The 14659-nt window shown below is 45.8% G+C and overlaps 1 protein-coding gene across 5 annotated transcripts in view; it reads right to left on the bottom strand.

Annotated features, from left to right (window-relative positions):
- Positions 1 to 13299, bottom strand: part of GRIK1 (glutamate ionotropic receptor kainate type subunit 1) — a 174608-nt gene extending 161309 nt beyond the window's left edge. For 2 of the 5 annotated variants that reach the window (XM_063346902.1, XM_063346920.1), the window contains exon 1: positions 13012 to 13297. In XM_063346902.1, the coding sequence (XP_063202972.1) occupies positions 13012 to 13141 (130 nt within the window). In that variant the 5' untranslated portion in view covers positions 13142 to 13297. Of the gene's footprint in view, positions 1 to 13011 lie in introns of all 5 variants that reach the window. The other 3 variants (XM_063346892.1, XM_063346910.1, XR_010072601.1) reach the window with 2 other exon arrangements.
- Positions 13300 to 14659: the final 1360 nt, after the last annotated feature.

Genomic DNA, 14659 nt, shown 5'->3' with positions numbered 1-14659 from the left:
GAGAAAAAACTGCATTCTTCAGAGAACAGTGTTCAAAAATTTAATCTTCATTCAGTTCAATGGAGCAGCTTTATAATTTACAGCACCAGATAAAGCTAGAAGATGTAATGTGAAATATCTGAAGCAGTTCTTCCCCTGTATTAAAATGCACCTTGGGCAACAGAGCCTTAACTTCTCTTAACATATGTTTCTAGCAGATAAGTAAACAATTTGGACGTGAAATGAAAATTTTCAAGATAGTTACAGTTGGAAAAGCATCAGCTCATATTAGACTTCAGCTGCAGTGCCCCACTGATAAGTTTTTGGGGTGGTTTGGCCTAGTTGAAAGGAAGCAGCTTCAGAAGAATAAAAAGCTTTTTGTGTACAACTTGTCGGATCAGAGATAGTAAGAAGAAAGACATCATTTTTACATCGAAACTCTGAAAGAGGCCTTGGTGGCAGGATGGAATAACACGCCAGAGCACGTGGCTGGAGCGAGCTGAGCATCTCCACGCTCAGAGAGGGGGGAAGCAGAAACAGAGGGGACAAGGCTGGGAAGTTCAAAGGCTCCTGCGCAGAGAAGCGATCCGCTCAATGCATTGAATTGCATCGACGTTCCACTTCCTTACAACCTTCGGACTCCTTCGGCTCTGTGCATAAAATCTTTAGTCACGTGCACATTGAACTTTGTGCTCAACGGCGTCCGCTCTGCTCCGTGGGTCTTTGTGGGCCGCGGCGAGCTGCGGCTGAGCGCTAAAGTCATCCCGACACCAACACCACGACAGCTTAGCAGCGGGTCACAGACCAGCAAATCACCCCCCTTGAAGCTCAGCACAGTCACAAGCCAAGCAGTCTCTTTTCAAAGTTCCCCACCACCACCCCCCATGCTGGCTTATATGTACTGAATATGAAGCCTTTCTCGGCAGCGAGCTCCCTCTCTGCCCAGATCCCTGCCACCGGGCGTAGGGACCATGTGCTGTGGACAAGAATGTTGTGTGTCCTCAGAGGGACCTTCCCCGAACCATTTCCGAATGGAGAAGCAGGGAACCTTGTACTTCACACTACTTGGCCATTAGCAGACAAACAAATGGAAACTCCTTCAACAAATGCCCATTTTAAATGGGTTTATCTAAGCAGATGGAGCTCCAGTGAAGGAAACAGCACATCGGTGTAAAGATCTCGGTATTTCACTAGGCAACATGTCAGGAGAAGAACAGCCCATGGTGGCTTGTCCTAGCAGGCCTGTTTCAGACAAGCCAGACTGCCCTGCCACAGCTGTCGGCACCGCCGCAGGCCACCATCCTGTCACTTTACCTCGAGTTTCCATGGTCCTTCACCAGATAACAGACCTGAAACATGGACCATCCAGGTCAGACCTGCAGGGCTGGCAAGGCTCATGCTGGCTAAGGACTTACGTGTGCTTCACCCCAGCAAAGACAAAAGAGCTTTCCCACGAGGGAGCTCCACCTCATCTTTTGTAAGAGGTGTCAGTAAGACCTTGCAGCAGCTGTCAATAAGAAAGGACTCCAGACTTTGTCTCCATTGACTCCGGACATGCAACCTTGTCTTTAGCTGCTTATAACTCCATCAAGTGTTAGCCATCTAAAGCAACATTTCCCCTATCCTGCAGCTGTCTCAGACTGAACACAGGAGGCTTAGCTGCTCCTGAGAATAACAAATACATTTTTTTCCCAAACTACAAAGATTCTGATCTGAACTTTTCACTGAGAATGTTTTCACCAAGAATATCTTCATGCAGGGACTTAAAATTTGATGGCCTGGTGCTGTGAATGCAGTCAGGGACAGCTTTTTACCAACAGCCAGGTAAGTACCTACCCTACCCACTTGCAGGATGGACATGGTGCCCGGAGCCGCAGAAACAAGCCTGTCCCTTGCCAGGTTTGGTGATGCTGCAGTATGAGCCAGGAGCCTGCGCTGCCCCTTTGCTATCCTGCCAGCCATCTTCCCGCCACCAAACACCTCTGGAAAAACACCAAGAGAAGCTGTCTCGTCCTTCTCTAGGGCCGGGTCCACAGGGAGAACAGCCACATCTGCTGGCAATGGGTGGCGCAGGTCCCCATCCCGCACTGCACAGCTCCCGCACCACCAGGGATCCTAGTCGTGTCCCCAGGGTGTGAGGGGAACGTTCCTGGCAGTTCTATTTCTTACAAAACGATAAAGAATTACACCAAAAGCTTTTTATATAAACTTGTAAGATTCAAAAGTGAAACCCCAGAAGATGGGAAATCTTGAACTAACGTTGACTGAAAAACTTCAAAATCCCACCTTTTGTTACTTAACTGCAGACATTATTCTTCAGGATTTCTGCTTCATTTACTGCACTCTTTTACTATTGTCTTTGGCATTTAATATTTTTAAGTACGGATGAATAAATTGGGGATATAGGATTCTAATAACAAAGCAATTTTGTTTCACGTGAGCACTGTTTATCACACAAAATACATTTGAACAATCATAAGGGAAAACAGTACAGCCGTGACTCCATGTCCTTCTTGTGCCCTGTACAAGATATTTACTCATTGATCTCCCGTTCCAACAGGCTATCAAAGATCATCTGTTCAATTAATCTCCTATGCTGTTTCTGAACCCTAAGATGAATAAAAGCATTCAAAAACAAAACATGAAAATATTTTAATCAGAAATTGTAATTGTCTCCAAATTGCAGGGAAGATTTCTTAAGTGGCTTACTTCAGTTTCTTCAATAGTACTCCAATAGCTTATTACTATATTATTTTACGTGGACAGCTAACTTGCTATCCACTTGAGATTGCCAAAGTTATTCATCATGCATTTTGACTCATTGGCCAACCTGACAGTGACTGACAGTCTCTAGAAAAATACAGTACAGCTAAAAAAACCTGACCTAACTTATAAACAGCTTTCTCTCTGATACTGACATAATCAAATAGAGTTTTACATATGTCACGCTGTTGCTGCAGCAACCTGGCCTCCTCTCCTCTGACTACTGATAAGGAGCCTCTAAACTTGATATGAGCTCAGATGTCTTGAGATTAATCTCTTGGGGCCATTCCAGCGAAATCGGGATTAATTTGCAGTTCCTCAAAAATGAAGTAACGATTTCACGTAAACTACTTTTCACATTTCATCAGGCCTGAGCTTCCTATTCATAACCTTTATCGAAATGACTGGGTTGGCACAGGGCCCCCAAGACATTTAGGAGAAAGCCAAGCCTTTTGCACAGCGGGAAGGAGGATTAAAATGCCTTTGGCTTCTCTTTTAGTTTTCTTGAATGTAAGCAGAGAAAAGATTATTTTTGTGAAAGCAAAAGTTGTATTTTGGAGGGTTTTTTCCTCTGGATGTTTACATCTCAGTGCATCTAATTTTCAGTTCTCCATATCTTCATCAGGGATGAGACCGAGACAGTGAAAGCAAAGGATTGTAAGCACTGAGATGTGTAGTTCCTGAAGCCAGAGTTAATTCCTTGCTAGCCTGGCTGAAGAATTTTATAAGGACACCTGAATATTTGATAAAGACTTCAACAGTTTTGATGGTATGCTCTGAATGCTCTGATGGAATGCTCTGAAAGCCTCTTTCCAGCTGCTTAGACCCTTTCTTGGGGGAGAAAGGGGAAACACAGTGCTGGAACAAACATGATGCAAGAGAACGAGTCAGGGCAGTTCACACGGGTTGCTGTATTTGCCGGGGAGTTACAGCCTAGTAAAACCCTTAACCACCTTGCCCATGTATGTAATATCCTTCTAGAAATGACATAAATAATAAAATGTTTCTGTATCCGATACATATATAATTACAGAGAGCATGTGTGCCATAGTGGAGTAGTCTGTGGGAGTGCCAACATGGGGGGAAAAAGATTGTAATTCTTCTATACCCTAAAGGTGTCCATCCCTTGCCAAGACTTACCACCTCTGATCTTCAGTGGAACACCACTGCGCTGAGGCAGAAGCCGGAGGCTGGAGAGGACATGGCAAACCATGCTGAAAAGATGCTCAGAAAAAATGTGAGCAGTGAAAAGGCACTTCTGAGGGCTATGACTGTTGGTGGCCCCTGAGGGGCTTCTGGCTAAGGTCTGACACAGCACCGAATATCTGGCCACTACCCAAATCGGGAGAGGAAGGCACGTGCTCTGCTTCTTCAGAAAATCCTCCAGTGTCAGGGAAAATCTTTAGCATTGTCTGCTTTGCCCTGCACAGCCAGGGCTGAGCTCCAAGCATGTGCAAACCTACCTATAAATCGATTAGTTAAACACACTTGGGCCTCTGTAGCAGCAACATTTAGTACTTCATACGACTAATTTCCAAAGGATCTATGCAAATCTTCACCTCATATACAAACTATAAGGAAATGTCAAAGTTGTGATGCCATGGGCAGAGGTCTGGGGTGATGGCATTCGAGAAACCTGGAGTCACTCCCAGCTTTGCCACAAGTTTGCCAGCAAAACACTTGAGTTATCTGGCCTTGACTTCCCCAGTCATAAAATAAAACTAATTGTGTGTGCTTTGTGAAGTACTCCAAGCCCTACTGCTTCAGAAGATCTCACTGTTGTTATTATCCATTACAATGCTTGTCGAAATATGACACAATTCATACTACATGCAATGGAGCAGTAAGGAAACTAGTTCTAATACAACCTTTCATCGCATGGCAGACCCCAAAAGCACCGGCTTCCATGGATCTGCCTTCTAATTCTATGATCCAAGAATACAAGGTACATACAGCTTTTCTTCTCAGTACTGTCTTGCAGAATCATGCTAAACCCAATTTATATAATCTGGCTTCCCCTAAAGATAGCACAGTTCATAGTAGTTGTTCATTGTTTAATTGTTCCACTGCACTACAATGCACAGCAGCAGTGTCACTATACCTCAGCTAAGCTATAGCGAGGCAAGACTCGTAAAGAGAAGTAACGCCCTTTGATTTACCTGTTGAGAGGCATAGCTGTAAGCCCAGGTGCGTGGGCTGCTCTTGCTATTCACTGCAGGAAAGCACAGAGTTACCTGTGTGTGCTCTCATGGACCACGAAGGCCAAAGCTCTCAGGTAGGAGACACGTAGTACTAAAGTAAGCAACTAAAGTAATACTGAGGATACGCTGGGCTGACATCCGGGCTGCCATTAACTGCAGAAACAGCAGTGGCAGGTTAGGCAAGCCTAATTACACACCTGGGGATCGGGCTTGCATGCTGAGGACATTAATGACACATCTCTCCCTGGGAGGGGAAGGGGAGGCGATCTTTAGTAGAAGTGAGTGGCACCAAGTGCCTCATAAACATCCTGGCGGGACTCTGCTCCATCGCTCATCCCAGGGGAAGGCGAGAATAAATTCCTATCTTCAAACATTTTTTCTTCTTTTCTTACAGTTACCTAATGTTGTTCTTTTAACATAGCATTTTTTTCAAACCCTTTGATCCACAGTGTACACTAGTGTCTTTTCCTACTTATTCTGTCCAAAATATTTAGAACTGAAAAGCCTGTATTACTTACGTTGCTGTGAATGGCTCTTACTATATTTTAGCATGCTTGATATTTAAAAAAAAAAAAAGTGTTGGGTTTTTGTTGGATTTGGTTTGTTGGTTTGTTTTATTCTCTGTAGGAAAGCATGCAAAATCGCAGTGATTTTAAGGTCTTGCTGCCTGTACCACTGAATTCAGAGGGGGCTCTGTTCCTTCTCCATCTGAGAGCCAAAGCAAAGCCTCAGCATCTGTGGCAATGCTTCTAGCAGAAGTGTTGCTTGGACATAACGGCTGTGGGAAGTTTTGCAGCTCCTTCATACGTAGGTAGAACAATGAGTTTCGCACACTTGCTCACTCAAAACAAGTCCTGCTCCATATTTCTGGAGGTACTTCTGCACTCTGACTGTCACTTCCACCTACTCAGCATTGCACCAGGACCTCCGTGCCATTTAGCAATATGGAAGGATGGCTGGTCTTGAACCCCAGCCAGAATCAATGTGCTCTAAACATAACTTTCCTTGAAACAGACCAAGTTTGCATGTGCAGATCCGATGGCAGAATGTGGGAACAATTTTAACGCCAACAGAATTTATAACGCTCCTCTCTTAAACTTGTGATGGTGCAGTCTGAAAGCCCAAAGGAAAAGACAACTAGAAGGTGAAATTTTAAAGAGCCTGATGGACTCAAGAAAAGAAGCTCAAAACTGAGCCTCTGAGACCACTTCTAACTCTTCGTCCATACTGCTGGGCCATATAACTGATTCATACTTCCCAGCATTTGTGCTGCCCTAATTTAGTGCCTCAGCATGGGTGAAGCTGTAAAAATAATATAAGGAACCTTCTGCACTGTCAGAGGAATGACAAAAAAAACCAAACCAGGTATTTTAGCAGGACTATCAGATACTCCTCTAGCTGAAATCAAAAAGATGCCTATTTAGAAATGAAACAGTTGCAATTTTGAATTTTGATTTTGCTCGGTGAAAGCAAATTCATCATTTGAAAGCTAATCATTTTCTAGATAATATGTATCACCTTCAGCAGAAAGAGAAAGAAAGAGAGAGGGAAGGGTAATAACATTCCCATTTCAAAGCTTTCCCCAAATCATAAACTCATTACTGCAAACTAAAATCTGAAGTCAAGCAAAAAGTAGGACATACTGGGTTTGCGAGTTACAGATCCAAAGCTGTGGAGTAAAACTAATCAGTTCTTGGATAGGATTTTTCTTTTTTTTTTTTCTTTTTTTTTTTTTTTTACTGCAGTACAATCTATAGTCTAGTCGGTCAAATCAAGCCTTTCTGAGAAAAGAAGATTAGAGGCAGTTGTTTAAAAATTGAGGGGGGGGGGGGAGGGATTTAAGCTTTATTACTGACCAGGATATACAAAACAGACTGTAATGAAAAAACAGTATTGAGATTGTACTTGCGGTCTGAATGGAAAACGTTAAGCGAAGACAGGGCCATATGGAGGAGCTTATAGTTACAGCAAGAGCTGATGCTCAGGCAAATGCCCTCCAAATAAGTCAAATTAGGCGTTATGGGAAAGTCGTAGGAATTTAAAAAAAAAATAATTATTACACCTGAACACTACAAATAGGCTATTAAGCAAGAAATGAAATTCGGAGAAATTTAATTTTATTTTATTTATGAGGGTTGTTCCTCCTGCAATGATCACTGTACTATCTATGAATTGTTAATTGAAAAAGTGCTAGGTTAAGCATCAACCATTTTGCATAAACAAAATACTTGATGAAAGATTCTTATCCTTCGGCAAAATTTCATCAATTTCATTGTTTTGAAGATTCCATCCTGTATTTTACCAAAATCTTAACTGTCTGAACTGATGCACACATGTCACATAAATGCATTTGAAGCCTTGGTGAAGCACAGCAGGATGTCCTATTTATCTGGCCACCTGGAGCTCACCACAGCTCTACAGACCGATGTTGCACAGGGGCACATTAGGATACACCTTACATAACTTAAGGGAAAATAATAAAATACTGCGGCACAGATACCAATGCCCTGGCATGCCTTCCATTTCATTTTCCTATAGCCCACTTGACTTGTCACTAAGATAGCTACGTGAAATTTGCCATAGTTAACCACATATCTCCCAAGACATGAAATGCAGGACTAACATATCTTCATGATGTATCTTTAAAATGTTTTTATCTCCCTCAGTACTGTCTAAACTGTCCTACCTCTGGTCCAAGCTAGGCAAATCCAGCTTTGCTTCCTTGGTTTTCATTTTCTGGTCTCAGGACCTTTTCTTTGCTGTTCTCCATCAACCTTTACTGACAAGTGGTCCAAGACAGAAGCAACTCAAGCTCGGTGTTTTTAATATAGCCCTGATCGTCTGGCTGCCTTCGGCATAATCATAGAGCCTTAGTATTATAGACTATTTGAAGACTATCGTGCACCTTTACAGCTCATCTATTTCATGCTAAAGCAGATATTTAGGATGTAGGTATGTTTTGACGACAGAGACACAAAACCACCAATTTTCTGGAAAGTGAAGGTCTCCTCTATGGTTTCTTTAAATCCTGAGCAGCACTTTACAGCACCCCAGCAATAAGGATGCTCTGGCCATGGCACAGACACCCAGCAAACACCCTCACTGAGGTATCAAGAGCTGACGGTGTAACAGGTCACCATAACACTGGCGAGCTTCATGTGCTCAATGACCACCATTGCTCGGCCTTGGGACCGAGCTCCAGAAGTGCTCCGTGGACTGCACTGGCATAAAACAAGAGCCAAAGATGGGCAGGACTTAATTTGACGGATCCTACCCATCATTAGGAAGGGTGGTACGTAGGTAGGTTAGTCAGGGGAATTGCAAAAGTTTCATAAATCTCCATATATTAAGTATGTCCAGGCAGCTCTTCAGGCAATTTAAACAGGCGTCCTCTCTCGAGTTCAATAAAAGGACGCCCATTTACATCAGCTGAGCACCTGCTTCACGACTTTCTAATATTCCTCAGTGGAGCAACCCAGTACGGCAAACACCTTCCACAGTATAAAAACCTGGAAATACAATGGTATGGAACCCAAAGTAATCCACCCCTCCACATCATCAAGCCTAAATGGCAGAACACAAAGAAATCACCAACAAGATCATGATTTTAATAACGTAGGGTGAAACTATGCAAATCGTTATGCAGTCCAGTGCTTTCCCTGAGCTCACTCTATACGTTGAGGCCACTTGGCTGCACTGACCTTTCGAGTGCCCTGCTACGGTGCTGGCTGTACATTTTTCATCTGCCTTTTATAGGGTTATTTTTACCTTGATTAACCATTTAAAGTGTGCAAGCCAATCCTTGCACAGTCTCACACTTTTTACCGTACCTTCAAATCCAATAAGGAGAGAGATGCATAAAAATTGCTGTTTGGACATTTTGGCAGCAATCCTTTAGAAATACTTGTAGGAAAATCATTTTACGTTAAGTGTAGAATGAGGAAATTTAAGCAAATTGTATTGCAGTGAAATGATAAACCACTGAGCATTCAGGATCTGGTGAACAAAACGTAGTAATGCCTGATCATCTAATGATAGCAAATGCAGCCCCACTTCCTACAGCATTATGGAATAAAACAACTTGTAGACGCCTAGTAAGAAATACTTTTGAAAATTAACATTTTTAATGACGTTCAAATATGATAGCGACTTTCCAAATACATTTTTTGCCATGTCACGCTGATGAAGCTCAAATGTGTACTAATATCGCTCCCTTCACAAACAAAATCTTGAACAGGGTTGACAAAAAGTAGCAGATTTGCAGAGAAATTAATTAGGTTTTTGTCTTTATCATTCTCACAGTGTGGGAATGGTAACATCACGCAGGAAAAACCTTCACAACTCTAGCCCTGCTTGGGGAAATATAGGCATTTATTTTGAAATCTATGTTGAAAAGTTCAACTTATTGGAAAATAGTATTTTGCAGGTTAGGTTGACTTATGTGTGTCTGTTTTAAATCTGTATTTCTCAACCGCAGAGAAATATTATGGGCTAATCCTGCATCTTTAAAAACACAATTCACTAAACCATTGGGAATTTTGCTTACGCAAGGTATAGATGAGTGCAGAGTAACTACAGAAACACACAAATTACTGGAAATTACTTCTGGTACAAACTGAAGGGTATCTATTTCATCACCTAAAGCAGTTTCTATGAAACTTAAAAATTACTCATTTGCTCGTTTTCAGAAGCTGTTAATTTTAGAGATTAATTGCAAGATTCATCCAAGTATAGCTTCCTACAAGTATTTGTTGAAAACTGCCACATTCTCTTTTTAATTAACTCCAGTGATATGTTAATAACTTGCATAGTTTCTCAACTATTGGTTAGTTCTAATCCAGAGTGTAGCTTGAATGACTAGCATTTATAAATTTTCATGTAATATCACTGAAGTATATTCTTATAACCTAGTTAGAAGTTGTAATGTCCTTAAGGACGTACAGTAAGAAATGAGGAAGCTCTGCATCCAGTGCTAACAAATAAATTTTGTTGCTGCTGAGCTTCTTGGAGGCCGTTTCTGCAACTTAGTGCCTGCTTGCCTTAATTTATAGTCTTCCTTCTGTTATTTGAGTTCATGTATTTTATGCAAGTGGTACAAGTAGGAGAGATAAGAAGGTTTGGTTGACTCAGTGTAAAAACTAGAAATTCCTTGGTATTAAATCAAAAATATTAGGGTCATGAACTTTAAATATACCTTTATATAATACAGTCTAGTGGGTTATGTGTAGAAAAAGATGGTATTTCCTTGGACAGCTCTATTAGTTCGTATATCAAGAGAAAAGCTTTTTAACGTGAACGTGAAAGAAATACTCACTAAGACACTAAAATTTAATTATTGTATTACCTGAGACTGAAAACTGTATCTTATCTCAAAATCCATTATTTTTATCCTAATGAGTTGGTTTTATGGGTCATATTGCCATCCCTCATTTTCTTGTTTAGAGGGCTAGAAAAGTAATCATTAGCTGGATGCTGAGAAATAGATAGAATTTCTATCGCTCGCGTGTGCTTTCTCAACTAATTAAATACCAACAAGAGAATCCATTCATTTGTATTATAAGCCAGAAAAATTAAAAAAATAAAAATCCAAAAGCTCCTTAACAGTGGAAAATGCAATTAAACTACCAGTGTATTAATTCAGGTGCAAACTGCCACACCATTGTATAGCAGTGCTTTCCTTTCTTTAATTAACTAAAACATGAAGAAGAAAATCTGATGGCTTAATAGCATTTTCTTCACTGTCAGAAATGCTTTGGGATGATTTTATTATGTTATCACAGAGAGTGTCAGAGGAGTTATTGCCATTAGTTCTGTTTGTCACCTCTAAGAGTGACAGATTCCACAGAGAAACTTACTGCTGTTAATGGATGTGAAGGATTAATATTCTATAACATCATTACTTTATAGGCAGGATGACTATAGTAATAAGAATACGTGTAGTATTTTATGCATCGACAACCAGGTAACACACAAGGAGCATTTATTCTCCGGCAGCATCTCTTTGGATGTATGTTTGGCTGCTGTGGCTGAAAGCTGAGCAGTTTGTCACACTTATTGTTTATATTGTGGTGGAAGTAAGGGAGTTGACTCAGTATTAGGGTACCATCACTGCACGCACTGACGGAGCGAAGCCGAACCAGAGATAGGCATAGATCTTGCAGCAGAGAGTCTACGAACCACACAGAACAATTTTAGGGAAAAGCAGCGTGGGCAATTGCCTGGGAGCCTCGCTAGACCAAACAGAAGAGGCAAAGCAAGTTCTGCAACGGGGAGGTTGACAAGAGGGAGTAGCGCCCACCCTAAATCTCTGCCTGGGTCCCTGCAATGCTGATGCCGGCGGTGAAGCCCAGGTTTCATCCTCCACAGAGCTAAGCATTTACACTATGTTCAAGCAAATATGTTTCGCTTTAAACTCCTGCATGCTTCTGTTCCTTCAGAGGCTATTCCCATTAAAGCTAAGCAAGTAAAGGCTGCCTAGCAGCAGCAACGATGCTCACGTACTTCCAAAGCAACCTGCTGTAGCATGTGGCTAAGTTATTTGAACATGTTTTACTTTCTTCCACAAGTTTCTTTGGCCTCAATTTTACCAGTGTGTGAAAGCACAAAGCTTTACGTTTCGTGTGCTCTGTGTATGTGCCCAGACAGCCATTCCCCTCGGCTGCAGGCTGGCACGGTTACACTGTAGTGGTGAGCAGAGAAACTGCAAACTTCACCTGCATCCCACCTGAAAACAGTGAGCATATACTGAACGTGGACAGTAATAAACTTATTACAGGTTTTCAGCTGCAAGGTGCCGAGTGCCTTCAGCTTTTCTGCTTGTTTTTCTCCCCTTGCCTTTGCTCAGCACTTGAAGGGACTGTGTCCCTTAATTTATTTAAATGTTTCAGTCATCGGGTCCCTTGCTCTCTAGGCGTCTGAGGAGCCTTCTACTTGATGTTCGAAGGAGCGCCCATGTGAGTAAAGCTGAGTGGGGTTAACGCTTGCCAGGTCGAAAGGCATCAATCTTTTCCTTCACACAGGAACATGCCTTTAGGAACGCATCTCCCCGGGTGGCATAAACAGCTTCTTTTCTCTTTTTCTTTTTTTTTTTTTTTTTTTTTTTTTTTTGCTTCATGTTCTGCGTTTGTCAAACAGAAGAGGGACAGGCAGAGCAGCAGAAGCGTGGCAGCTTCTGCCTCCATCTCTTCCAGAGTTTTTCCTAACCCCTAACTCTTTTGATACTTTGTATTCACCGTCTCACTTGAGTGACACAAGAAACCCACTGTAGGGAGCGAGGCTTCCTGTGGACTGAGCCCCGTTTCCATGGTGCGGAGTTTTCCACTTAAAAATAAATCCCTGTTTTCTAGGGGGGACACGTATGCACAGCACTCGCGGAGCCCCCCCAACACCCCAGGGCTGGGGGGCCGAGGGCGATGGAGGGCAAAATCCCGAAAGGTTACCCTTGGCAGCTTCTCCGCTCTCCGCTCCGACCTGGGAAACCTCGGCACTTTTCGGCACGCATTTTAGGGCCACCGAACCATTGATGCGGTGTGCCGTCCCCCGCGGCGCGGCGGGGAGAGCGGCAGCCGACTGGGTTTGGGCGCACTTTCCACCCGCGGCCGCGGAGCGCTTCAGCCGTGACATCCCCCCCTCGCCCGCCGCCAGCCCCGAGCGGCTCCCGGGAACCTCATCCCCATCCCCGTCCTTATCCGCATCTCCATCCCCATCCCCGCTCCGCCGGGATCCCCGTGCCCAACTTCCCCGCGTCCCGCCTCCCGCGCACCGGGGCAAACTTTCCGGAGGGAGCGGCAGCCGCCGGGCCCCGCCGAGCCCGGCAGCGGAGCCAACGGGGCGGGCTGCGCCCCGCTCCCCGGCCAAACGCCCCGCCGAGGAAAGCGGCGGGCTGGGAGGGAAGAGCCCAGCCGCCGCCGCCTCCCGCAGCCCCGGCCCCGCCGCGGCGGCTCCCCGCGGGCTGCGCCGCGACCCCGCGGGAGGTACGCGGTTCCCGCTGCCCCGGCACAAGCCAACACCCGGCGCAGCGCCCGGGGCGGGATGGAGGGGAGGCGCGGGGATGGCGGGGGGCACTCACCGATCCGCAGCACTTGCTGGCCGCTCCGGGGCAGGCCGGCGGAGGCGCAGAGCAGCACGAAGAGGAACCCCCCGCCGCCGCCGCTCGGGGCCGGGCGCCGGGGCCACCGCCGGCCGAAGGCGCTCGCCATCCTCCTCGCCCGCCTCACTCAGTTCATGCCGGGCTCCCGCGGGTGCGGGGCGCGGGCGGCTACCCCCGGCGCGGCCGGCTGCGCGCCGCCGCTCCGCGCCGCCCGCCCATGGCGCGGGGGTTCCGCGCCCCGCCGCCCGCGCTCCCGCCGCTGCCGCGCTGCGCTGCGCCGCCGGCCGCCGCTCCCGCTGCCCTCGCCCCCCGCCGCCACCGCCGCCGCCGCCGCCGCCGCCGTCGGGAGGGGAGGGAGGGGACCCGGAGGGGGCGGCTCCTCCCGCGGGGCGGCCCCGGGCGGGGCGAGGCGGCTCCGGGGGCTGAGCGGGACGGGGACACGCACCCACGGACAGGCGAAACTGTCCTGCCGCTCCCCGGCGGGGGCAGGGGTAGGGGCAGGGACAGGCGTAGGGACAAAGGGCAGGGAGAGGGGGCAGAGACGCTCCCTTGCCCACGGTGCCGCCGCCCACCCCGCGTTGTGCTGTGCCGGCCCCCGCGGGTGTCTCCCCGCAAGGCTGGAGGCCCCTCCTTGGCCTGGGGGAAGCTTATCCCCACCCCGTGCCTGTCAGCCCCAAAATTTCTGCTTTTTCCCTACAATTCCTTTCCTTCAGCCCCCACAGTTCCCCCACATTCCTCATGGCTGTTTTGAAATCCGGACAAGAGGCAAAGCTGGGGCAGAACAGCCCTGTGTGTGCGCAGCTCCCTCCTAGAGGGGTGGCATGGGATAAGGCGATGGTGCACCATTTCTGGAGGCTAAGGGACACTCAGGGGAACGAGGTGGAGGGAAGGTGGCACCGTCAGCTGTTTGCCCTGTTGGCAACCATTTCTACGATGTGTTTGCTACCCTGGACCTCTGCAGCTGAGCGAGGGACAGGAGACATGTCCCCACAGGGCATCCCCCCAGATGTGGCAGGAGCCTCAGCAAGGGGACTGTGTGGCTGCTCACCTGCGATCAGGAGTTCACAACATTCAAGTCATGAAAACTCAAGGCCAGTTTTGAACAGCTGGGCACAGGGACCCTCACGCTCTCTGGCCTTGACATGGCCAGCAGAGTGCTTTGCCCCCGTGACTTGACGTTCTCAAATTATTTTTAAAATCCCGGTTTTAAAGGTTCAGTGAAACTCAAAATGCTTCACTACAGAATAAACATATGGGTCCTGAGCTGCTCTGAAAAAAGAAAAAACATAATAGGAGAATGACTCCCACCTAGCAACAGAACTAAAATTGCATTGCTGAGATCCAAAATTGAAATAATTTAAATATGTTTATTTTGTATTCCTCTCCAGTCTGTCTAACTATTGTTCCAGAAATTAACTCCTCAGAGCAGCCGCAGCACATGCTGAAGTGCAATGGAAATGCAAGTGTCTACATTATATCTCCCAGTCAGTCTCAAATGTTTCCTGAAAAGCCTGCCTCTACTGTTTACAGAGCAATTTAGGCTATTCAGGAGTTCTCCCTCCCGACATTCCCAGCCAGGATACTAGTTAGTGCCCCACTTTACATTTCTTACGGCACTTATTACGTG

The sequence above is a fragment of the Chroicocephalus ridibundus genome, chromosome 1 (assembly GCF_963924245.1).
Source record: "Chroicocephalus ridibundus chromosome 1, bChrRid1.1, whole genome shotgun sequence".
Lineage (NCBI taxonomy): Eukaryota > Metazoa > Chordata > Aves > Charadriiformes > Laridae > Chroicocephalus > Chroicocephalus ridibundus.
Note: the sequence above shows the minus strand (reverse complement) of the source record. Positions and strands in the feature narration are given on the sequence as shown.